The 25,726-nt window shown below is 23.9% G+C and overlaps 13 protein-coding genes across 13 annotated transcripts; 6 read left to right on the forward strand and 7 right to left on the reverse strand.

The window, feature by feature from the left end:
* Positions 1-100: 100 nt before the first annotated feature.
* Positions 101-703, forward strand: SRAE_1000266100 (Hypothetical protein; the record flags this gene model as incomplete). The annotated part of the gene is made up of 2 exons (XM_024649764.1): positions 101-251; positions 294-703. 2 exons carry the CDS (start codon positions 101-103, stop codon positions 701-703), a joined length of 561 nt encoding a protein of 186 aa, XP_024503608.1.
* Positions 704-826: 123 nt separating this feature from the next.
* Positions 827-2,210, forward strand: SRAE_1000266200 (Calponin homology domain-containing protein; the record flags this gene model as incomplete). Its single annotated transcript, XM_024649765.1, has 2 exons — positions 827-994; positions 1,044-2,210. 2 exons carry the CDS (start codon positions 827-829, stop codon positions 2,208-2,210), a joined length of 1,335 nt encoding a protein of 444 aa, XP_024503609.1.
* A 469-nt stretch (positions 2,211-2,679) lies between these two features.
* Positions 2,680-4,327, forward strand: SRAE_1000266300 (NB-ARC domain and Death-like domain and P-loop containing nucleoside triphosphate hydrolase domain-containing protein; the record flags this gene model as incomplete). The annotated part of the gene is made up of 2 exons (XM_024649766.1): positions 2,680-2,820; positions 2,864-4,327. The coding sequence occupies 2 exons, from the start codon at positions 2,680-2,682 to the stop codon at positions 4,325-4,327; spliced, it is 1,605 nt and encodes a 534-aa protein (XP_024503610.1).
* A 242-nt stretch (positions 4,328-4,569) lies between these two features.
* SRAE_1000266400 (Ubiquitin-conjugating enzyme E2-binding protein family-containing protein) lies at positions 4,570-5,992 on the reverse strand (the record flags this gene model as incomplete). The annotated part of the gene is made up of 2 exons (XM_024649767.1): positions 4,570-5,202; positions 5,258-5,992. The coding sequence occupies 2 exons, from the start codon at positions 5,990-5,992 to the stop codon at positions 4,570-4,572; spliced, it is 1,368 nt and encodes a 455-aa protein (XP_024503611.1).
* Positions 5,993-9,070: 3,078 nt separating this feature from the next.
* Positions 9,071-11,991, forward strand: SRAE_1000266500 (Sorting nexin-14; the record flags this gene model as incomplete). The annotated part of the gene is made up of 2 exons (XM_024649768.1): positions 9,071-9,153; positions 9,213-11,991. The coding sequence occupies 2 exons, from the start codon at positions 9,071-9,073 to the stop codon at positions 11,989-11,991; spliced, it is 2,862 nt and encodes a 953-aa protein (XP_024503612.1).
* A 161-nt stretch (positions 11,992-12,152) lies between these two features.
* On the reverse strand, positions 12,153-15,003 carry SRAE_1000266600 (EF-hand domain and EF-hand domain pair-containing protein; the record flags this gene model as incomplete). Its single annotated transcript, XM_024649769.1, has 4 exons — positions 12,153-12,190; positions 12,279-13,940; positions 14,125-14,787; positions 14,913-15,003. The coding sequence occupies 4 exons, from the start codon at positions 15,001-15,003 to the stop codon at positions 12,153-12,155; spliced, it is 2,454 nt and encodes an 817-aa protein (XP_024503613.1).
* Positions 15,004-15,762: 759 nt separating this feature from the next.
* SRAE_1000266700 (Peroxisomal biogenesis factor 11 family-containing protein) lies at positions 15,763-16,395 on the reverse strand (the record flags this gene model as incomplete). Its single annotated transcript, XM_024649770.1, has 1 exon — positions 15,763-16,395. The coding sequence occupies one exon, from the start codon at positions 16,393-16,395 to the stop codon at positions 15,763-15,765; it is 633 nt and encodes a 210-aa protein (XP_024503614.1).
* A 247-nt stretch (positions 16,396-16,642) lies between these two features.
* Positions 16,643-17,426, reverse strand: SRAE_1000266800 (Eukaryotic translation initiation factor 6; the record flags this gene model as incomplete). The annotated part of the gene is made up of 3 exons (XM_024649771.1): positions 16,643-17,273; positions 17,320-17,347; positions 17,387-17,426. The coding sequence occupies 3 exons, from the start codon at positions 17,424-17,426 to the stop codon at positions 16,643-16,645; spliced, it is 699 nt and encodes a 232-aa protein (XP_024503615.1).
* A 1,310-nt stretch (positions 17,427-18,736) lies between these two features.
* SRAE_1000266900 (Solute carrier family 35 member C2) lies at positions 18,737-19,887 on the forward strand (the record flags this gene model as incomplete). Its single annotated transcript, XM_024649772.1, has 3 exons — positions 18,737-18,817; positions 18,879-19,586; positions 19,675-19,887. 3 exons carry the CDS (start codon positions 18,737-18,739, stop codon positions 19,885-19,887), a joined length of 1,002 nt encoding a protein of 333 aa, XP_024503616.1.
* Positions 19,888-20,152: 265 nt separating this feature from the next.
* Positions 20,153-21,660, reverse strand: SRAE_1000267000 (RNA recognition motif domain and CID domain and RNA polymerase II-binding domain and ENTH/VHS domain and Nucleotide-binding, alpha-beta plait domain-containing protein; the record flags this gene model as incomplete). Its single annotated transcript, XM_024649773.1, has 3 exons — positions 20,153-20,644; positions 20,699-21,550; positions 21,610-21,660. 3 exons carry the CDS (start codon positions 21,658-21,660, stop codon positions 20,153-20,155), a joined length of 1,395 nt encoding a protein of 464 aa, XP_024503617.1.
* A 513-nt stretch (positions 21,661-22,173) lies between these two features.
* On the forward strand, positions 22,174-22,947 carry SRAE_1000267100 (Syntaxin-17; the record flags this gene model as incomplete). Its single annotated transcript, XM_024649775.1, has 1 exon — positions 22,174-22,947. The coding sequence occupies one exon, from the start codon at positions 22,174-22,176 to the stop codon at positions 22,945-22,947; it is 774 nt and encodes a 257-aa protein (XP_024503618.1).
* A 685-nt stretch (positions 22,948-23,632) lies between these two features.
* SRAE_1000267200 (Zinc finger, DHHC-type, palmitoyltransferase domain-containing protein) lies at positions 23,633-24,877 on the reverse strand (the record flags this gene model as incomplete). The annotated part of the gene is made up of 5 exons (XM_024649776.1): positions 23,633-24,001; positions 24,045-24,226; positions 24,266-24,384; positions 24,422-24,523; positions 24,567-24,877. The coding sequence occupies 5 exons, from the start codon at positions 24,875-24,877 to the stop codon at positions 23,633-23,635; spliced, it is 1,083 nt and encodes a 360-aa protein (XP_024503619.1).
* Positions 24,878-25,256: 379 nt separating this feature from the next.
* Positions 25,257-25,542, reverse strand: SRAE_1000267300 (Hypothetical protein; the record flags this gene model as incomplete). Its single annotated transcript, XM_024649777.1, has 2 exons — positions 25,257-25,465; positions 25,512-25,542. The coding sequence occupies 2 exons, from the start codon at positions 25,540-25,542 to the stop codon at positions 25,257-25,259; spliced, it is 240 nt and encodes a 79-aa protein (XP_024503620.1).
* Positions 25,543-25,726: the final 184 nt, after the last annotated feature.

Genomic DNA, 25,726 nt, shown 5'->3' on the forward strand with positions numbered 1-25,726 from the left:
GATATTTTTTTTTCTTACTCTATATCAAAAAATTACTTTTTTCTAGTTAATTTTTTTTTATACTTTTATATATAAATGACAAACTTGTCTAAATCTGATTATGAGCAGTGATGAGACAAAGGAATATAATCAATACTTTCTTTCAGAGGGTATAAATAATGAGGATGAATTTTTTCATAGTACTAATGTTCCTGAAGTTGTTTTTCAAGATGAATTGTATGAAGAATATCAAATATATATTGATGAAACAGGTAAAGAATATATATATATGAATGGTGAACCTGTATTATTAGAGGAAGCTAATGATATAATATATGAAGAAGCAGTTCAAGATTACGATGATGAAAAAGCTTATCAATATTTTAAAGAAACTCAATTTACAGAACCACCAATAGTTATTGGAAAAAATAAACGCAAAAGAAGGAAACAATTTAGAAATCAAAATAAACCAAAAACTCGTGAAACAGCATATGATAATATGAAAGTTGTTGATAAAAAGACATGTGGTCAACAAAGATTAAAAGAACTTATAGATAAAAATTCAAAAAACATACAATGTTTAACATGTAATATGGAATATTTTATTACAAAACAATCATACAACAAATATAAAATTATAATAGAAAAAAATGAAGAAGGTGGAGATATTTACAATTTTGTTTGTCCCGTGTGTGCAATGAGAAGTACATGTACATTAATCTAAATAGTTTTTTTTTTTTGTCCCACTAAGGTGATGATTCACCAAAATTCTATTTAAAATAAAAATTTGCTTGTTAGCGCTTTTCTCTTTGTATTTTTTGATTATAATTTTTTTTTATGATAAAATATGTTTGGAAGCAATTCTAGTCGAGGTAGTTCTGTCAGCAATACCCCTAAAAACTCAAGAGTAAATTCATTATATAAAGGTGGTTCACCTATTTCTACTAAAAGAAGAGTTTTGACAGAAACTAGAAATGGAATTAGTAAAACTCCCAGTTGTACAGAACGAAGAAAGGTATGGTTATTTTTATTTTTCAATAAAATTATATATGTATATATTTTAGCAGTATTCACAAGATCTCCAGAAACGTATTATTCGATCTGTGGTTGTTAAAAAAACAGATAAAGAAAATGAACATAGAGAAGTGCATGAAATTGATAATCTTTGTAATAAATTAAATCTTATAGAAAAATCTCATCGTACAGCAACAGAGGAACTTCAGGCTACAGCTGAAGAGTTACATGATTTAAAAGAAATTATTGGAATATATGAAAAAGAGTTAATTGATCTACAAAATGAAAATGAAAGATTACGGCATGAAGTTAGTGAGAAAGAGGGTAATGAAATGTTAGATGAATCACAATATAATGATGAAAATTTATTTTATTATAAAAATATGTACCAAGAACAGTATGAAGAGAATAAACGATTAAAACAAACTATAAGACATTTAAAAGATTCATTAAAACGTGAGAAAGAGAAAAGTAAACAGTTTGGGGCTGATATGCTTGTAGTTATTAAAGCAGCTGATCGTATGCGTGAAGAAGCTGAGGCAGAATTAGCAAAAGTTCTTAATAGAAAATTATCATTTAATGATAAAAGAAGAAAAAGTGAAATTGAGGAGTCTCGTGATTTTATTGTTGCTTCTCATTTAGCTAAAATAGATGCTTTTAACCGTGATTCTGTTTCTTCATCTATCTCAGATTGTGTATTTGATGAAATTTTACCTGATGGAAAAAGTCTTTCTTTACAACAAAGTTCTGAAAAACTTAGAAAACCAAGATCAAGTTTTACTCCACATAAGGTTGCAGGTGTTATTGTTACCAATCCAGCAGAAGAAAGTATGTGGAATGATTTGTTAAAAAATAAAAAATTAATGAGTAGAAGGAATGCTCTTCTTGCATGTTGTCATGAATTACTATCTGATTATGTAAAAATTGAAGATTTAACAAATTTTTCATCTTGTTGGAGTAGCGGAAAAGCTTTTGCCTACCTTCTCCTTGTTCTTGTTGATGATGGAAGCAAACTTACCTATACTATTAATGATATTAAATTTAAATTAGTTGATAATCTTATTGGTGAAGTATTAAAATCATGTAAAAAACTTGGAATGAATGATGATATGCTTGAGAAGGAGGAAGAATTATCAAAAGATTTTCCAGAATGGAAGAAAGTTATGCGTTTTGTCGTGAATATTATAGTTTTTCTTAAATACTCTCATAATAACTAACATGAAATTTAATTTTTTTTTTATTTTTTGTGTATAGTCTTTGTATAATATTTTATAACATCTTTAAATAAAAGAAACAAAAATTTTTTCTTAATTAATCTTTTTGTACTAAACTACAAACAATTTATCATTTTGATATTATATTCTTATTGTAAATAAAATTTATCACTAAAAACAATAAAAGCATTGTCAATAAAGACCACCATAATTTTGTAATTTTTTCCCCAGTAATACTTTACAAAAAAATGGGCGGATAATTGAGTGACCTTTAATCTAACATTAGTAATTAGTTGCCTTCTGTTCCTAAGATAGAAGATTTTCTTCATCTATAACATATAGTTGAGTGATATATATATATTGTATTACATACTAAAAGTTCAACATAGAAGCGGGAATAATTTTAATGTCAACAATCATACTAATACAATAATATTATTTTTTTTTTTGATATTTAAAAAAAAAATAGATTATGTTAGATCAAAATTCTCAGAGGATATTGGCAAATGCTACAGATATTTTATACCATGATTTTGAACCAAGAGATTGTGTTTGTTTTTTTCAATCTAAAGGAATTTTAACTGATGATGATGTTGAGGAAATTATTAGTTGTGTAAGTAAAAATATTTTTAAAATAAAAGTTTTTTTTTTTATAGAATAGAAGACATGGAAGAGTAGACTTATTTTTAAATAAATATAGAAGAAGATGTTTTAATTTTAATTTATTAAAAGAATATTTTACTAATTATGTTTCTCAGATACATTTAGCAGAATTATTTGATGAAAATAATAGTCATATAGAGGAAAAAATTCAAGAACCAAAAATATTTCTAAGAAAGATGAACTCTGCACAAATCCCAAAATCAATTAGTTATCAAATAAAAAGATTTGAGTTAGAAGAAAGTTTAGAAAAAAATTTAAAACAATTCATTGATGGAAATTTTGATTGGTTTATTATTAATGGTATTAGAGGTTGTGGAAAGACGCTTCTATTAGCACAAGTATTAAGAAATAATTATGAATACTTATCAAAATATATTAATAATATTTATTGGTTTACAGATTCATGTGAAATAACTTCAAAATCAAAACAAATATTTATTAAAATTTTAGTTTCTTTAACAGATACCTCATGTTTACAATCTTCATATCCAGAGGATGAAGATTTATTAATGGGAATAATTGTAGAACAAATACAATCAAAATCTGGTAAAACTCTTTTAATAATAGATGATGTATTACTTGAAGAAAATGTACGATGGTATAGTAAGATGATTTCAATGTTATCAAATATTTGTCAAATAATATCTATTTCCCCTAATGAGGAAATATTTCAAGCATTACCACAAGAAGCAATAAAATTTTCTTTTAAAAATAATTCAGGATTTAATTATACTCAAATTGAAAAATTATTTACTAATGATAAAGATATACCTTCAACATGTTTAATTAATAAAATACTAGATGAGACATGTGGGCTTCCGGCTTTTCTAGGAATTCTTAAATTCCAGTCATCAAATAATATTTCAAGATTAGAAAAATTAGTAGAAAGATTAGAATCATGTAACTCACTAACTCCATTCACCTCAATAACACCATACTTTTATAAAAATATGAATACAGTTTTTGATAAAGATTTTTCAATAATGGATGATTCAGATATTCTTAATTTATGTCATATATGCCTTTTATTTACACCAAATATTTGGTATCATTTTGCCTATACAACTTTAATATTACCCTTAGATTTACCATCATATAATTGTGATATTCCAACATTAGTATATGAATCAATTGAAAAATTATCTAAACTTTCTCTTCTTCAAATTGATGGTGATAAATTTATGATACATCCTATTGTTTTTAAATATTGTGTTGGAAAACAATGTCAGTATCACCAAATTGATAAAGAAAGTTTAGTTTCCCTATTTTTGACACGCCTTAATTCTATTGTCTGTGAAACTGGTAACATTTTTATGTATAAAAATTTTAAAGGAATGTCTAAAGATGATGCAAAAAAAACATATAACCAGTTAAAGGATTATCATTTAAAAAATAATGATTACGAATATTCAAAAAACAAGAATACTTACTCACTATTCAGTTTTTTTAGACAGTAAGAATTTAATAAAATATGTATAAATATATTTATTTTATTTTTTTTTTTTTTGCCTTTCCTAAATATAATTTAATAAATAAAAATTGTTATAAACGATAACGATTCCATTAAAACTTTTATTTTAGAATATATATATAAATAACACAAGCATAGATGTAGACAATTGTTTAACATAAACGAATGAAAATTGTATGCATAAATAATATTAATGATGATATCAAAAGTAAGAAAATGTAATTATTTTTATTGACGGATATTGTTAAGTTTCAAAAAACTAACACAAAACTGTCCTAATAATCTGAAAGATGGTGGGAATGCATGAGAATTTATAAGAAGAAGTTCCATAAATTTAAGACAAGCATTTTGGGGCATCTCAAGTGTCCCAGCTGATGGGTCACATCCTTGTGCTTTTGAATCATAAATTGCCATATCTGAATCAAATATTTTATACATAACTTTAAGAGCAGCAAATGACTTGACATGATCAGACTCATCATCATTTGATGTATCTTCTTTCTTTTTTAAACTTCCTGATGTCATTACAACATATGGTTCATATATCCAAATAAACATATGAGGTTTACCTTCAAGTGACTTTACAACAACCTTACTGGTACCATCATTTTCTGATTGAGATAAAAGAAGATAAGCAAAATATCGTTCAGTTGTTTCAAATTTATATTCTATAAAATTTCTAGGTCTATTAATATTCTTTGTTAACATCATAGATTTACTGGTAAATGTAACAGCTGAGTGATAAAATTTATAGCAATTTTGATATTGTGTCATATTATATCCAATTTCTACTAAACATTTAGAACAACATAATACATTTTGTTTTGTTTCACCAAATGAAATAAACTTTTCATCAATGTCCTTGAAATATTATATAAGTAAATTTTTCTTTATATAAATAATAAAAAAAACTTACATCTTTACAAATTAAAAGATAACTACATGATAAAACAATTTTATTAGATGATGGTAAAAATTCTTTTAACTTTTCTTCATGTTCTTTATAAGCTTTTTCTGTATCAAAAGTATGCCCACCACAAACAGTTCTACAATAAAAGTCAAATGAAGAGGAGGAATCTTCAAGAAATTTATCACTTGGCATAATTGCTATTTGTGTACTTGGTGTAGCTACATATATTTGTGAGTTACATTCATTACAAAATATATACTTTTCTTCATCTTTAAAATCATCAACAAATTCATTAATATCAACAAAACTTAAAATTTCTTTTTCAATACGAGCATTAGTTTTTGGTCTTAAATATTGTCCCTCAGTGACAGCCTTTATTCTACACATAAATAATCTATTTTGGTCCATCCATGTAAAACATGATAAAGTTTTTGGATCAAGTGAAACATCTTCAATAAATGCATAATATCTTGAACATGATTCACAATTACTTGATACACCTGAATCTTTTCTATGAACTGAATCATCATCAACTACCTCTTCCTCTGTCAGCTCAAGATAATGGTCACCAACTCGTACAACTTCTGTTATTTTATCAAAATCAGAATCATTAGTATTATCTGAATTTTGTTCTTGTTTTAACGTTACAGGAGGACAATCAACATACAAAGCAGCCAATTCATTTTTTGGTTTCATTTCAAGCATAAATGAACGTTCACTCCACTCACATAAGGAAGGCATTTTAAAAAAATATATTGAAAGAAATAAAGTTAATTGAAGTTATTTAAATTATAATATAAAAACTTGTATATAGATAAATAATAAAATATCTAAAAAAAAATAAAATATATAAAGTAAAAATTAGAATGAAATAAAATTTATTTTTTTTTAAAAATAACATTTATTCATAAATACATAAACACATCCAACAGACAGTAAAATATTATAGTGATAGTTTTAAAAAAAATATATGTTATAAAAATATAATTAAAGAAGTTAGATTATTCTAGAATAACAGAATATAGTATTAAAAAAGTACCTATAAATAATATTTTTTCAATAAAACAAATTTTAAAAAAAACTTTTTTGATTGAGTAAAGTGGAAAACAAAAAAGAATAGATGGAATACACTTTTTACCAACAACAACACATATCATCCATATAAATATTTTTATTTTTAAATATTTGTTAAAAGAGACAATTGTTTCCTGGTACACTTTTGATACAAATTTAACTTTATAATAGATGGTTGATATGTTTTCAATGCTATTATAAAAAATATGATAAGTAAAAATTAATACTAAAGGTACACCTCAAAAAAGATAGTAGAAAGAAGATGGTAGAAAAAAAAAGTGTAGGACAATGATAAGAAAGAATGAAGTAAAAGCATAAAAAAATTATTAAAGATCATACTTCAGGTTTATTTTATTTTATTCATATTTTTTTTTAGTTATAAATTATTTATTATTACTTCATAAAGTAGTACCACAAACAAATGTTCACGAGGAGGGTAAGAATAAATATATATGATAAGAAGATTTATTTCTACAGTTTAAGCATAACTTTACCACAATAAGAAAAATTAATTTTATCACTCCCAGACAGTTTATGTAATAAAAAAAAAAAAATAATTAAGAGGAAAAGAAAATATAATATGTAAGAAGACAAACATTTTTGTTTACAGGAGAGACATTTTATTAATTCATAAAAAAAATTACTATATACACAAAATAAAGGCGAAAAGAAAAAGAAAGAAGATATATTAACTTAATATGAGGAAGTAATAAATTAATATAAATAGGGGATATCCCATAACAATTATAAAAAGTAAAAAAATAAAACAAATGATTAAAAAAAGATATATTGTTAACAATAAAAATTCTTTTAAATTTTTTAGGATTATTTGTAAAAAAAAATATATATATAAATATAATATATAACGGCATTATAAAAGTGGAAATATATTTGAAGAGAGGTTTAAAGTGGAAAAAGAAAGTTAAAAGACAATTCAATTTATAATATCTATCTTTTAAACCCTATGGGATGCTTAAAGAAAAATAATCCAAAGTGGTATTTAAAGGATAGAGAAATATTCATAAAATAATCAACTATAATATTATTTTTTTTAAAAATTTTAAAATACCTATCATTCAAAAAAAAAGATTGGAAAACAAGCTAAATACAATGTTGTTTTTTTTATAAAACAGACATTAAAACATTTTTAAATTGTAACTTACTAATATATTTCACTACATAATACAAACAAAAATATTTATAATAATAACCTTAGAAATTCGACCACTTTATACATAGTTTTTCTTTTATAAAAAAGGGAAATGACGAATTTAATTGGATGTAGAAAAAAAAAAAAGAAAAATAATGTAGTACTTGTATAATTTTAAATATATAAAAGTTACCATATTAATATCAATAAAAGATAATGATATCACTAAAGAGATTATTTTCCATTTAAGTAGTATAAAAAACTTATGATATGGCGGGTGTTATATAAAAAAAAAGATGTATAGAAAAAATATTGTATATTAAGTACATATTAATATGATAGTACTGTGTTATCAATATTAAAATTAGTAAAAAAAATAGTGATATATAAATCTATGAATGATTTTTACTAAATTTTAAACATAAGTAGAAAACTTATTTTGCATAATTTTTTTTTCATTCAAAATGTATCTATAATAAATAAATATTAAATGAATACCTAATCACGCGATAAATAAAATTTTTTAAGAAAAAAAAATCAAAATATCAATTAGAAGTATAAAAAAATTGTAAATAAAAACAAATTCATTTATAAATATTTTTTTAAATTACTTAAAAAAAAATTAAAACAAAACTGGTATAAAAAAAAATATAATCTAAACAAATAAATATTAATATTTATTAAAAAGTAGATGTTATATTATCTATAAAATATTTACAATTTTTTTTAATATTTTTAATGTGTATCCATTAATAATTTATATTTTCTAGGAAACATATTTTCTAGTAACTATTTAATTTAATTAATAAATCATTGAAACAATAAATAAGTAATATTTACATTAATGTTTTCATCATGTAGAGTAAATATATCAAATAAATATTTATGTTGAGATATACTTTATGTTAAAAATTTTTTTTATCTTCTTTGCATTACTATATTTTTTTTTTTTTTGAAGAAAAACTTTTTTGTGAATTTTTTGATTTTTTCTTTTCCTAAATAATTTTTTATTTCAAAGAATAGGTATTTTTTTTAGTATCTATTTACTATAAATATTTTTGTATAGAAAAAAAAAATAAAAAAAAATAGAATAGTTCTGATAAAATTTAATGTATCGTCAAAAAAAAAATTATAGTTAAAATATAACGTAATATCAAATATGGATAAAATAAAATAAATGAAGAGAATAATAGTTTTAATATTAACATTTGTGAAAGTATTGGAGTAATGTTTACCAAAAAAAAAGTATCATATTATTTTCTCATATGACATTTTGAAGTATTTACTGACATTAATGAGTAAATAATCTATCTAAAAATTTGGTTTACTTGGAAATTTTCCTAAAATTTTATGTTTATAGAAAAGCTAAAATCATACTTAGTAGTGTAATTTTACAATAAAAAGAAAAAATAAAACTTTTGGAATAGTACTATTTATTATTATAGAAAAAATAAGATAAAAAAAAAGAATAAAATAAAGAAATAACAGGAAGGAATATTATTGTTCACTAATTTTGCACTATAAAAGTATTAATTATTATACTAAAAGTGTAAATCTATGAATTTTAAAATAGCATGACTATAATATAATGGATAATGAGGATGCGAGGAGAAAAAATTAAAGTATTGGGAATTATCTTCCTATTAATAATTTGCTTTTGCTACATTTTAAATATAAAGTAAGTAGTAAAAACATTTGTTTAAATATAGATTAATTTGTTTTTAATAAAATTTATAGTACAACAACATTAATATGTTGTTTTGTTAGTTTAATTATTGGAATATCTATTGGGTCAGGAATAATTGCTAATATAGATAAAATTCAAGGAATAATTGATAAAAAATTTGAAAAAAAATACATTATGAATGAAGATATGGTAAATAATAAAAAAGTAGAAGGCATTGAAAGAAATAGGTATAGTGAAAATATGTTGTTTTATGTGGAGGAGGAGTTAAACGGAAAAGTAGAGTTATTTCTTGAAAAAATAATAGAAAGATATATTAATTCATGGTATTTATCAGAATTTGAAAATGATACAGCTTTCATTGGAGAAATACGTCATCATTGTTGTTATGCTGGTAGGAAAATACTAAGTTTGATTAAGAAAACAGATTTTGAAAGTGTAATTATAGAAGAAATTTTTCCACAAATTCTTTTGCACTTTTATAGGATGGGAAATTGTGATAATAAAATAAAAGAAGACAATATTATATTAAGTGACTTTTTTAAAGATGATACTCATTATAGTTTACGAGAAAATTTTAATTGTAAAAAATATTTAAATATTTTAAGTGAAAAAGTATTAAAGAAAATTATTGATGTTAAAAGAATATCAGGTAAAGTTGGTGATAGTAGTAGTTTAAATGGAACATGGCCAAGTAAAAGTGGTCTATATCTTCTTCAAGATTTAATAACAAACTATATTTTTTATCCTATTGTTGAATTTTTAAGTGAACCTGATAATATCAATAAATTATTTCTTCAAATTATTGATGGATCTTCATCAAATGTTTATGAAATTAATGATAATAAAAAAAATGTTATGTTTTTATATGGATTAGAAGAAAATATACATAGTGCATTACAAGATTCATTATTACAAGTAAAATTAAGTACAATAATAAAAAATCCACGTCTCTTACAAACATTTGAAATATTTTTAGAAGATTTTAATGGTCCATTAGCATTATTACAAATATTAAAAAATTTAGATAGTATACATAAAATATTAATAAAAATAGATAAAGTAGATGATAATGAATTAGTATTAAGAGAAATAGAATTTGATCTTCATCAAATATATGCAACATGGAAAGTTTTTGTTATTGAAAATGAGAAAGAAATTATCAAATTAAATACAGCATTTTTTAATGAAAGTATATTTAAAGGATTAAAAAATGATCTAGATAATAAAAATATACAAGCAATTGATAAAGTTATGGAAGAAGCTTATAGAAAGGTTTATGAAATAATATCAAAAAATTTTGTTATACCATTTTCGCAAAGTGAATGTTATTTTGGTTATCTATGTGGTAGTTCTCCTGTTGATGTTGATCAATTTCAATTTTCAAATAATACATTAACAACAAATGGTAATAAAAGTAATAATTGTGAGAAAATTCCAGAAAATTCTTTATCATTTTCAAGTTTTAGAAAAAGAGTATGGAGTGTTATGGTACCTAATACTACTAATTTTAGTAATGATGATAATAATGAGGAAATAATAGATGATTGTTATGAAATGACTCCAAGTGTAGAAACACCATTAGATACAGCAGAATATAATAATCTTGGAATTTTAACAGTATTAAAAAGTAGTACAAAATTAAGTATAAGAATTGAAGATATAGAAATGAGAAGAGATTCAATAACAAGTAGAATGTATTATGTGTATGCTATCGCTGTTATCTCAACAGATATTTCAACACCGGAACCAACATCTGTTGAATGGGTTGTTCTTAGAAAACCAGAAGAATTTTATACACTACAACAAAAATTATTAGAAAAACATGGAAGTGCGTTAGCTCAATTTCAACCATTACCTCCAAAAAAAAGTATTACATCACGTGATAAAATTGCATTATTAGAAAATTTACCTTCATTTGAATGTTTTCTTAATGATATTAATCATCATTCATTGCTACAAAAATCTGATTTATTTTTTAATTTCTTATCATCTCCAGATGAATTTAAGGATTCCCTAACATTATCAGAATTAAATCCTTGGAGAATTGTAAAAAAAGTTCCACAAAAATTAAGTAGAGAAAAGGGTAAAAATTTAAAATCATTTATTTTAAATTCACTAGCTAATCTTCTTGCCTCACCATCATCAACTATTTATGGTTATTATGGAAGAAGTCACTCAAATTTTGATACATTTTCATTTAATGATAATATGTCAAACTCATCAATTTGTGAATCAGGTGATGTAATCTTAAATAATAAATATAAAAATAATATTAGTAATAAGAATAGAAATTACAGTAATACATCAGTATCCAAATGTGATGGAATTAATTGTATTAATGAATGTTTATGTTTGTCTTTAGAAATTGATAAGAAAGAAAAACCAACATTTTATAATACATTATTAACTTTTATACTTAAAATAACTTCACTTCCAAAATGGATTCTTTGTCCATTACTTTTTATAGAATATTTATTTTCAAATGTTATATCAAGTTATATGAAAAATTACCTTTCTAAAGAAATTAATATGTTACTAGTTCCATCTATATTTTCAAATATTATTTCATCACTTCACTCAACTATATTTGATCCAAATTATGAAATAGTAACAACGGAAGAAAAAAATCTTCGAAGACAATTAGCTAGAAGGAAGTTTATAGATCTTTCACTTTCTATTATTCCTTTTTATAGTTATTTTAAAATTCATCTCAAAAAATATGAACATTCCATTGAAAATATTTTCAATTCATCACAATGTCAGGAGTTAAACAAACAGTTGGTTATTGTTGTCCTTGATAAAATAATAGATAATATATTTAACAAGTGAAAGTTAAACTTTATTATGTTTAAAAATTTAATAAAAAAAAAGAATAAATATTAATTAAAACATATTAGTAAGGAGAAAAAAAGTATTAGAGATAGATAGATTGTTGATATTAAAAACCGGATTGTTGAATTATTTATGTTTAGTAATTTGTTTTATTTCTTTTATTCATTTACTTCCTCACTAGATACATATTCATATTCTAAAAATATAAATAAATTATAAATTGACGTACAGAAATAATGTAAAATATTTTTAATATAATTTTTTTTTAAAATATAAATACTTACCTGGTGCTTTAGTTGTAGTAGATGTTGTTGTCTTAATCCTCCTTCTTCTTTTTTTATTTTTTTTTATTGTTGTTTCTGTAGTTTCTGTTGTAACCTCATCAACAAGATCCATATTTTCTTCCAACTTTTCAAGTGGTATTGGGTTTGGTGTTGGTATATTTGTTTCAGAGTTATTTATAATTGATTTAGTTGAGTCATCACTTTTTTTTGAGGAAGATGATAATTTCATAGTTTTATTTTGTGGTATTTTAATAAATTCTGTTGGTTTAATACCACGTTCCTCTGCTAAAAGTCTAGTTTGATGTCTAAAATCAACAATTTCTCCAGGACTTAATTCTTCATTAAAATCACAATCAACACGATCAAATATTTTTTTAATATCTTTAAAACTAAAACCATATTTTGCATGGACAATTGTAGATATCTCATCAACTGTAACTTTATCATCACCATTCTTATCAAATTTTCCCATATTTTCACTGATAATTTTTATTGAACTAGACCTAACCATTCTTAGAAAATCAGCAAACTCAACTTTATCAAGAAGTTGATCTTTATTTTGATCTGCAACAACAAACAATGAGTAACAATCTTTTTCATCTAAATCATCTTCATTTCTTGTTTTATCTTCAGCCTCCTCAAGATCAATCATTCCATTAAGATTTTTGTCCCATTGTCTAATAATTAAATTTGCTGTTTTTATACTTTTATTTCTAATAACACTTCTAAATCCAGCAAATTCAATTTCATCAAGTTGATTATCTTCATTTTCATCAGCCTGCCCAAATATTGGAGCTAATTGCCATTCATCATATCCATAATGATCAAAAGCAATTTTTTTTGCTTCTTCAAGGCTAATTGTATTACTGTTATCAAAGTCAAGTACTTTCATTGCTCTTTTAGATGTGTCAATAGATTTAGCTCTAACAAGACGAAGAAAATCAGCAAACTCAGCTGGATTAAGTTCACCATTTCTATCATCATCACATGAAGCAATCATAACCTCAACTTCTTCATCATTAATTCCTTCCTGTTCATAGGCAACTTTTCTTGTCTCAAATACATTCATACTATAATCATTATTTCCATCATAAAATTTCATGATTTGCCTTGCCAATCTAATACTCATACCACGAAGGCGTCTCCTAAATATGGCAAATTCATTGACATCAAGTTCAATATTTTTATTTGAAACAACTAAAAGCCAAATTCTTTCAACATCACGATATCCAATACCATATTCTTTAAGAACATATTTTTTAGCTTCAGACAAACTTAATTTTCCATTTTTATCAGTATCAACATTAAGAAGATACCTTTGTGCAGCATTTAATGCTTTCTCAATAATTAATGGTTTCATTTCACTAAATTCTTTCCAATCCAGGACACTATTTTTATCTCCATCAACACTATTAAATATATCTTGTACCACTGAACCACTTAAACCATGGTGAACGAATGCAGCATACTCTACCTCATTGAAATCTAAGACACCATCTAAATTAATATCTATTGTTTTATCAAAGGCATGTGTAGATGGAATTTTTTTAAGTGAAGAAGTATGAAAATTATTTGATTCTTTATGATTAATATTTTTTGTTATTATATCTTTTCCAATCACTTCTGATGTAGGAATATTTTTTATGCCTTGTATTGTATTTTCTGAAACAAATAAATGTAATATTATTTATATATATATATGAATGAAAAAAAAGATAATAAGGTCAGTTGGGGATTTATGATAAAGTTTTTTTTTAATTAATAGATTTTGGGAAAACAAATGATTAAAACTAGATAAATAAGATGTGATAGGTGGTGTAACTTTTTTTTTTTGTCTATTAATTACCATAAAAAGAATATTCTTTTTTTGGTTGTATGTTGGTGGTAGATGTTAATGATTGTAATGATGGGGTGAATGATGGTGTTTTGATTGGTGCTCCAGAATTATGTGCATTAAAGTTACTAGATGTCTGGTCATTATATGTTTCAACATATTGTGTTTTTGTATTAGTCGTTTTAATATCTGGGTAAGCTATGTGAAAATTTTTGGGATTTTCTTGGAATGTATTTGTTTGTGGAAAATGATAATCTGTAGGAAATGTTGAAAACATATTTAATGAAGGATTTTGTTGCATCTTTTGAAGGTAATTGAAAAATGGTGACATAGAATAATCTGGAAATCTATTCCATTGAAGATTTTGTTGAATACCCGAAAATGGGAATTGTTGTGATTGTTGTTTAGGATATGGTATTTCAGGAGGAATATTATTAAATCCCATTCTTGTTGCTGGATGACGAGGTATCTCAGGATCTTTTTCATCTCTCTCATTAATAATTTGCCTATTTAATGGTGAAAATTTTGCTGGTATTGTAATAAATCCTGATGGAATTTTAGGAATAGTATACTTTGGTATTTCAGGTTGATTTTCAATATCTCGTATTAACATTGAATCAGGTATATAGACAGCAGACTGGTATGTTTGTGATCTTTTAGCAAGTGTTCGTGGTGCTAATTAAAAGGTTATAAAAAAATATTAAACAATATATTATTATTAAAAAATAAATAATAAAAAGCAAAAAAAAAATTAAGAAAAAGCTCATTTTTAGAAAATAATTTATATTATTAAAACATACCATTGTGATGATTAATTGTATTGGCTGTTAAATTAGATGTCCCAAATAACAGTAATAGGTAAAATAAATTAATTAACGTCGACACAGACATTCTAAAATAAGAAAAATGTTTAAAAATTTAGGGTCATATGTTTAACAAATAAAAGGTGTAAGAGAAGATATCTTATTTGTAACTAATCATGAAATTTTTTGTTAATGTTTTTAATATATTATCTACATCATCATTCTCATCCTTCGAATCCATTTTTTTCTTATCCAATCAACAAATGGGTCAGATGTCATAATTAAGATTGAAAAATATATTTATTATAATGATAAAATATACCAATATATTAAACTTTAGTAATGAAGGATAGTAAAATTTAAGTGATACAAATAAAAGATTCATTACCAACAAATGCAATAGTGACCTGAAGCAATTTGATTTTATATACAGTTAAGTTGCCTGGAATGTGTCTATAACTATTGTAATTTAGCAAAACATAATATTCTTTATTCAAATTTATATATTTAAAAAATAAAAAAAGAAAATAAATAAAGTGAAAATATATCCCCTCCTAAAGAAACCTGCCTCCATATATTTTCTATAATTAGTAAGTATAATAATTAAAATATATTATCCTGCTTATTGAAAACAAGATACTGGATACGAGTATTTTTACACCAAAATGTGATTATATAATTATTTTATCTCTAAACTGTCACTTTTTATGGTATCTTCATTTTTTTTTATTATTAAGTAACTTTTTAATTAAAAACAATAACGGATAAAATCTATTCACACAAACTAATATAAATATATATATATTTAAATAATATTATTCTTTTTTTTTTTTAAAAAATACTTGTATTAAAATACTTTATACAAACCAATTATTGAAGCAATTAATGAAAGTCTTGCAGTTATTTTTGTTGGTAATGATTGACTCCACAAAAAAGGAAATGTCAAAGAATTTATTGCTGGAATAAAATCAGATGTCAAACCAATAGTTGATATAATATCTTCTCTCATTTCATTTATATTACTTCTTTTTAAATATTTTATAATTATTTGTCTTATCCCTCTTATAATTCCTGTAACCAAAGCACAAATCCATAAATATAAACAATATTTATAGTATTTTGCACTATCAACAGCAATTAACTTTGAATCACCAATCCATCCAATTAATTCTACAATACCATACACAGAATAAATACCCGTTATTCCTGCTCCAAGAGAAAAATCAATTTTATCTTTTGCCTCATACATTGATTTTAATGTATCAAGGCAAGCTTTATACATACCAAAATGATTAAATTGTCTAAAAATCATTCTTGCAGCAGATAATTGTTTAGCAAGAATCATAATGTGTTCTGATGTTTTTCCACCAACTTTGTCTGCCAATAATATTAGAGTAAAATAAAGGGATCTAACAAATTTATCCCTTCCTGTATAGGTAGAAAGTGTACGAACAATTCTAGGTAATGTAACTTTTTCCATATTTAAAGTAAAAAAAAATAATAAAAACACAAATGCACCTTTATTAATAAATGATATTTTGTAGTGGCAACATTTATATTATTAGATGGTCTGAATAATCAGAACCTTGATAACCTGTAGTGTACTATGTACATTGTAGTGTATCATAATTTAATCAATATTAACAAAATTTATAAGTATCAAATGAATTAAACAACACAAAACGATAATAGATTAATGTTTTAAAATTAAAAAAAAATTACTATATTTAGAGCATTGATTCAATGAGAGTATCACGTAAGTTAGTAGAAATTTGTGTAGGATTATTATCTCCAATTTTAAATATACTTTCAACAACTGATAATTCTGTAGATGTTGTCTCTGAACCACAAAATGCAATCCAATCATTAACAACCATACCAGCTCCAATTAATTCTGAACCTCGATTGACTGTACCAGCAACAACTGGTACCTGGAGAAGTGAAGAGATTTCTTTTTGAGTTTCTGGTGATGTTTTAGCAGCAACAAGTGCTCCTTGTGATGTAAATGTACAATATGTACCAACAAGAGAATGTTCTCCTAAATTGGTTCGGAATACTTCAACTTTTAATACATCAACAAGTGCCTTTTCTGTCTCTTGAGAAATATCTCCATGAACAAGTGCAACATAGTCATTTGCAGCAATAACATTACCTAAAGCAGACAATCTTTCATCAATTCTTCTTATCTCAACAGAGTCGGGTAAAGAATTTCTAATGTGTTGTAATTCTTGATCTGTTGTGGCATTTGGTACTAAAAGACCATGTCTATTACCAACTGCCATTCTTCCAACAATTCTTGTACCTGCTATTGAAGCATGTATAACGGGAATAGAATCACCAAGTTCATCCTCAAAAATACTGTTAAAAAATTTTATATTTTAAAAAAATATTTTAAAATACTTACCTGAAGAAATTTTGTGAATTACCTATTCCTACAAGACAATAAGTATTTGTTAGAAGTGTAAAAACACCAATATCATTACATCCTTCATAATCACATCTAACAGCCATCTTTTAATAACTAGAATAGTAGTTTTATATAAATAAAATAACTAATTTCTAAATAAAAAAAATAAATTCTATAATGTGGAATAATAAAGTCGTTGCAAGACTACCTGTTGGAGTAGGATGTCTTTAAAAGATAATCTTATCGCGATGAGCTAACAAAAATAAAATATGTACACACATCTAGAACATGTTTATTTACAGCATCCTCCTTATGCTTCGCAATGACTTTTATATTCCAGATAAAAGAATTTAAAACACGTTGTTTGTGATTATATTTTTTTTATTAAAATATTTCTCTTTATTTAATATAATTTAACTTTTTCTTTCTTGTTTATTTATTATTTTTCTTTATGAATACCATTTATACAGTAAAAAATGTTTTATTAGTTTTTGAAAATGATTTTAAAGTTTAAAGATATATATTCATTGAAAAGGGAAATGTAAAGAATTCATCTAGTCACTCTTTTTTTAAATATTGCACTTTGTATTAAAATGTTTGGTTCTTTTTTTTTTTATTCTTTTTCAGCAATGAGGGAAATAATATATAATATTTATATCAATTTAGAGAAAAAGAAAAATATTTTTCTTTTTTTGTATTTAAGAAAAAAAAAATTAGTAGTACTAGTGGAAATATTTTTGGAGTATCTATATATAATGTTGGTTGTTTGTTTAACGATTAAACAATTGAATCTCTAGAACTTTAAATATTTTATTATATATATATAAAATATTTAACTAAAGGTTTTACATACCCATTTATTTGTACTTTATCTTGTATTAAATTTATTATTTTTCTGTACATTGCTCATAACTTTTGTAATATAAATTAATCAATATTAATAACATTTTCTTCCTCCCAAATAATATGTTTAATGCTAATAAAAGCATTAAATAAATAAACGGAACATTCATATTATTGTTTTTGTTATAAACTTTTATTTTTTTTAACATATTTGAAGAATAAATAATATTTTTGGAATAAAAATGACTATTATAAAAGACATCATTATCGATAAGACACATATTTTACTACGATATAAGCATTATGTTATCATTTTAATTACTACTTCCTTTTTAGAAAAGCTTTAGTTAAAATATTGTCATTTTAAAATAAACAGTATTTAATTAATTTTTGTATCGTGTAAACTTGTGTTGATTGTATAAAATAAATTGAATAATAATAAAAATTGTAAATTAATGTAAGATTTTTACTTATATTTAGAAAATATTATTTCAAAGAAATAAAATTTATATTGTGATATTACACATGGTGGAAGAAATAATTTATTAAGTATATTTTATATCTTATAAATATGCTCCAATTACTACTGGTAGCTTTTCTATACTATCCTTTGTCAATTGGTTTGACATTTTTTCAAAAACAATTTATAAAGGTTTGTATGATATAACATATATTTGTTTAATAATTTAATTTTCTCTTACTTTTTTTTTTAGACTTTTCATTTTCCTTTATTTATTGTAACAGGCCATTATTTTACCAAACTTTTAGTTAGTTACATTTCAAGATTTCTACTAGAATGGAAACGTGGTGGTAAAAAAATAAGAGTACCAATTAAAAATCAAATTCGTTATTTATTTCCTGTAGGAGTTTGTGCATCATTTGATATTGGTTTATCTAATTGGGCACTAGAATATGTAACAGTTTCTTTATATACAATGGCTAAATCTTCCTCTATCTTGTTTATATTTATATTCTCCATATTTTTAAATTTAGAAAGATGGAAAACATCCTTAGCAGCAAGTTCCGGTTTAATTGCACTAGGATTGTTTCTTTTTACTTGGAGATCAACACAATTAGATTTATTAGGTCTCATTCTTGTTGAAATGGCTGCATTATGTACAGGTATTCGATGGACTGTGTCTCAATTAATAATGCAGCAAGATGATTCTCCAACAACAATAAAAAATCCAATTAATATGATAGTTCATGTTCAACCATGGATGATTTTAGCAATTATTCCACTAGCATGGGTTTTTGAAGGTGATGACATACAAAATTACAGTCATCCCGATATCACTTTACCTATAATATTTTTAAACATTTTCTTTGGTGGTGTACTGGCTTTTTTAATGGAAGTAACAGAATATGTATTACTTCTTAAGACTTCTGGTATTACATTAAATATTCTTGGAATAATTAAGGTAAGATATCCTAAAAAAAAATATTTATAAAAACTTAAATAATAAAAGAAAATTATAACAGGAATTAATTAATTAATTTTTTTTATAGGAGTTAATAACACTTTTATTAGCACATTATATACATCATGATAAATTGTCAACTATCAATGGAGTTGGGTTGACATTGTGTATAACAGGAATGGTATTACATGCACTAACGAAACAGAAAAAAAATAATCATGTAAATAGAATTGGGCATGCTTCAACGAATGGAGAAGATGAGAAAAGATTGTTAATGTCGGAGGTTGGTGAGACTGCTTGATATTAATAGAGAATTGACGTTTAGAGAGAATAAAGATAAAAAAAAAATAGTACATTATAAAAATTATTGTGTATGAAAAATATAATTTTACATATCAAGCAAAAATAAAAAAATTAAAAAAAATGTTAATATACTATTTCACATTACATGTAAAAAGACTGATTACTTCCAATTATAAATTATTAAATTTTAGTTGTGTTTTTTTTTTACTTACAATAAAAACAAAAATAAATTCACTTTTTAACAACCTTTAAGAATACCACTGTTAATTAAGATTTGAAAAACCATTTCCTTGTTGATTAGCCATATGTGCTAATGCTTGATTTATCATAGGATTATTTCCAAAAAAAAGATGTTGTGTATTCATTGGTATTTGTTGATTACCAAGGGGAAATGGATTAAGAGATTGTGGTAAGACTGTTGGTGGTGGAATAATTGGTGGAGGTATAAAAGTATATGGTGGTACATCTTGTGATCCCATTCTAATAGAAGATCCATGATTAACTGATGGAGGAGGTGGAATATGTGTAATAGGAGGTGGCATCATAGGAGGATCAAAAGGTAACCTTCCACGTTCATCAAAATGGCCTTTTAGATTTCCAGGTAAAGTTGCTGGATCTATTAAATTTCCATCAAATAAAGTATCTATGTCATGAGGTAAAACAGCGTGAGGAATTTCACCATATCCTTTTTCTTTATTCCAATAATTTAATAATTTTGGATCTTTTTGTATTTCTTTACCAACTGCCCACTCAAGCTATAGATAATTAAAATGTTTAAAAAAAAATCTTATCAATATTAAAAAACTTACTGATGCATATTTTTTATCAATTTTAACTTCTCTTCTTTTCCCCAGGCATTGTAATGCCTCTTCTCTACTTTTAAAGGTTACATAGGCACAACCTCTTTTAACAATAAGCATAACCTTTTCCACTGTACCATATGATTTTAATCTTTCTACTATTTGATCTTCTCTTATTGTTTGTGTTAATTTTTTAACAACAACTGTTCTTGAATATATTAATGTATGATTTTTTTTAACTACTTCAGGTAAATCTAAATTTTTTCTTTCCTCTATTTTACGTTCCTCAGATTCTGAACGACCAATTTCCATTGGAGGTGGTGGTACTCCATCCATACTAGTATCCATATTATTATCCTGTTGATTCTCATTATTTGAAGTTGTAGGTTCGTCCTCTATACTCATACTAGAGTTCGATCTTTTTCTATTTCCATTACTACTATTATTCTTTGACTTTATATCAATTGATTCTGGATCAATACCAATATCTTCACAATATTTATAAATAGGAGTTAATACACTTTTTTCAAATATTTTTTTAGCTTCCCATAATTTAACAACACGAATAACTTTCTTTTTATCTGACACATTATTAAGAACATTTTTTATTGTTTTAAATAGATTAACAGCAAATCTAACTCTAAATTTATCTTTTCCTTTATATTTATGTTTTGAGGCACATAATAAAGCATCTAGAATATAAATACCAATAAGTTTATATTTTGATGTAGTTTTCCATATAAATTTTTCAAGGTGCATAACAACATGCTTATAATTTGATACAGCAGCCAATCCAAGTTTGGCAATTTCTTCTATTCTTTGTTTTCCAAATGATGGTTTACTGCTAGTCAATGCATTTAACTAAAAAAAATATATATATTTATTTTTTAATAAATATATTTTATATAAAAAAAAATTACCTGTATTGAAAATGATTCAACATTTTTAAAATCAGCTTCACCAGAATTCATTATTTAGAAATCTGTTGGGTGTTTATTTTATGAAATGTACAGTGACCAATATAAAGAAACACTATACCAATTTTGTGTTGGTAAAGTAAACAGAATAAGACATAGAGTTCAAGAGGGCTAGAAGGACGAAGCTCTTGTTTGATGAGATAGTGGATAAATTTTAAAAATACGGGCTACCTTATTATTAATGTTTATACCCCCTCTTCTTTAAAAGAATACTATACCCTTCTAATTTATTTATCTATAAATGTTATTAATTAAGTGATGAGTAGGAGTAATTTTATTTATTATTATATATTTACTAAAATATATATATATTTTTTTTTTGTAATAATACTTTTATTATTATGAAATAATATTTTATGCATTTTAATATTTTTGTTTATTGATTTTTACTATAAAAGTACATTACTTTAAACGTGGTTTTTTTTTTTTTATCATTGAATAAAAATGAACTTCATTTATTAAGAAATATAAATATTATTGTATTTTGATATTTTTTTTTCAGGTCACATGTTAGATATGATTGAGGTTATAGAAAATTTTGAAAAAGAAACAAGTGAAGTATTCAATAAATTAGGGATATTAAAAGAAGAAATAACTATTGGTGATAGGAGAGGAACAAATATTGGTGATAAAAAAAAAGAATACGATAATTGTCTTGAATATATTATTTCCGAGTATAATGTGTTATTATTTCATAGAAATAATCTTAATTATAAGGAAAAACTAGAATTTGACAGGAAAATACAAAATATTAAAAATAAAATAAATTATTTTAAATTAACAACTGGAAGTTCTTTTGTGGAACAAGAGAATATTCCTTCATATAATCCTTTTGTGGAAGGTGGTGATAGTATTGAAAATGAGGGTAGTCAAATGTATAAAGAAGCTAAATTAAGAGAACTTATGTTAATAGCACAGGAAAAAAAAGCAATTGCAGAGGCACAAAGGCAACTTGAGTCAGATGTTCGTGATTTAAATGATATTATGGAAGATCTACATAAAATAGTCCATAGTCAAAATGATATGGTTGATAGTATTGAACATAATATTGAGCAATCTGTTGCACAGGTAGAAAAAGGAAATGAAGAAATTAGAAAAGCAGTTAAGGCAAAAAATAAAAAAGTTCCACTTATTGCTGCTGCTGTAGGTGGAATTGCCTGTGGTGGACCAGCAGGTATAGCAGTTGGTACGGGGACGGGTATTGTTGCAGCAATTACTGGTGCTGTAACAGGATTAATCGGTGGAAGATGGTTAACAAACAAAGTTACAAAAAATGATTAATTATACAATATATAAGTAGATACAGGGTGTTTTATGAAGGTCTTTCCAAAAAAATAAAGATGAAATATATAATATAAATAAAAAAAAAGCTACTTTTTAATTTTGGTAAGACCATTTTTTTTTAATGGAATGAATAAATATATTTTTATTTATTTTCGCTCTGTTAATTATGATTTTTTTTTAAAAAGAAAACAATTATAAATATTTTTAAAAAACATTTAAAAAAAAAACTTTTAAGCGCTTATAGCATTTTTTTGGGATTTAAAAATGAATAAAATCTCAAAAAACAAAAACACCCCTCAGGATTATAATTGTATATCGATTAGCTATATTTTTTTTTAATTTGAATAATTGATAGGAAAAATTTTGAATTATAATAACAAATAACATAGCAATAAGTAATATATTTTTCTTCAAAAAAAATTTTACTTTTGAAAATTAGATTCTGATATGAATCCTTATTAAATGAGATACTTACAGAATAACTGGATCATCGGAGGCATTTGCAGGAAGATAAATAAATCTTTTCTAAGAATTTTTCCAATTTCAGCATGAAATTAATAGTTAAAGTAAAAATATTAATAAATAATTTATTTTAATTAAATGTCGTTAGTTGATGTTTGATATGTATATATTAAGGAATTTTATTATGTTATAAAATATTAATATAATTACTGGAAGTGTCTTAGGGTACTATAGGTAAAGTATGTCTTTCAGGAAGAATGGTTGATGGTGATTTTTTATGAATGTCTCGTGTTGGAGAAATTCGATGATTATTTAAATATTGTTTATTACCATTGAAAAGTGTTCCAAAATTAGTTCGATAAGGAAATCTTGTCTTTTTTTTATATTGTGTAATTGGTTTTTGAAGAATATCAGGAGTTTTAATTTTAACATTTTCATTAACTATATATTTATTATCATTATTATTATTATTATTTATTGATAAACTATGTACTGATGGAGCTGAATTTTTTGATCTATTTATTTCATTTGATAAAGGTTGCCTTTTAGATGTTACATTTGTAGATATTGTTTTTGTCCCTGTTGTTGTCTATAATTAAATTATAAAATTAATATATTAATCTAAACTTTACTTTTTTTTTAGAATACATAGTTAAATATGCTACAGTAGTTAAATTTCTTTTAATAAGAATAATATGAAATTGAAGAAGGTTAACTGTTACAACAGTAAGAGTAGCATTTATAATTAATACAATTGAAGCAATAAAAAGCCAAATTTGTGGTTTAATAGTAAAAAAAATAATTTTTATATCTCCTAAATATAATTTTAATAAAATTTTAATAATTTACTTACCATTATCATAATTAAATAAACGTTGATAATCAGTAAAATAAATAACTAATAATGAAATGGATATTCCTAATGATAATGATGAGGTTATTGCCATTAATAAAACCAAAATAAAAAAAGCTCTAAAAATATGTTTAAAAAAAAAGAAAATTAATTTACCTATAATTTTTTTTTCCAATACAATTATTTAACCATACACAATGATGATCAAATCCAGCAACACATTTATTACAACTTTTACAATGTTTTGTAGTTTGATCCCTTAAGAAAAATATTTTAATAAATTAAAATTATATAAACATACACATTATGAAAACATATTTGACATTTTAAATTTTCAATAACATGACCATTTTCTCTGTTATATTCTCGTGGGAGATTATTTATTTGTATACCGGGATCAAATATTGATAAATATAATATTAGTATAATAAGTAAAATATGAAACAATAATACAATAGATGGAGTTAAAGGAAATAACGGCATTGGAAATGTAGAGATTGCAGATGGTATTGGTAAAACAAGATATATAACCCATAATAATACTTGTAATGGATGAATAGGATAAGTAAATCCATTCACTCGCCTCCATGTATAATGCCGTTTTTTTACCATATTTTTAAAAAATTTTAAATTATATCCTAATGGTAAACAAATTTAATGTTAAATATTTAATAAATAATTATTATAAATGTATATTAATATTATTATTATGTCTTTTTAATAATAAAATGCTTTTAAATTAAAGTGAGAAACGAAAAAAAAAAAATAGAAGCATATTTATGCATTGAGTGAGAATATTACGTAAATAAAAGTTATAAATATAATAAGTTCTGCCTACTTTTAGGTACTTAAAAAAATTTTACTGTCTCCAAGGTAACATTATTACTTAAATTCAATTATAATAATAAACAATATTTATATAAAAGTACTTTATTTTACCTCAATAATCAAAATAAGATTAAATAAATTTTTTTTTTATTAATATATATAATTAATGTGGAGGAACAAAATGTGAAAGTCCACCCCACCTCATCATTGTTCTAGCATACCATTTTCCCCATTCTTCTGGACCATATAATGAAGCTGTTCCATGAGAGTAAGTAGTTCCAGAATGTGTTTGTGCATATTTTTTCAATTCAGGATCATAATAAAATGTTTGCCTCTTTATAATATATCTTCCATATGTTGAAACAATCAAAACTTAAATTAAAAGTTTAATTAAATTAAAAATAATATTATTTATTACCTATTAGTAAAGTAAAAGAGTAAATATTCATTTTTTAAAAAAGATAATCAATGAAAATTGGATAGTGAAATTATTTTAAGTTTGTTAGAAAAATGTTAAAATATTATTTAGGTCATCTTCTTTTAATATAATAGATGACCCATAAACTGTTTCATTGGAAATGTTACAATAATGTATAATATTTTAAGTCTTTATAAAATAAATTTTTACTAATT

This window comes from Strongyloides ratti (assembly GCF_001040885.1).
Source record: "Strongyloides ratti genome assembly S_ratti_ED321, chromosome : 1".
NCBI lineage: Eukaryota > Metazoa > Nematoda > Chromadorea > Rhabditida > Strongyloididae > Strongyloides > Strongyloides ratti.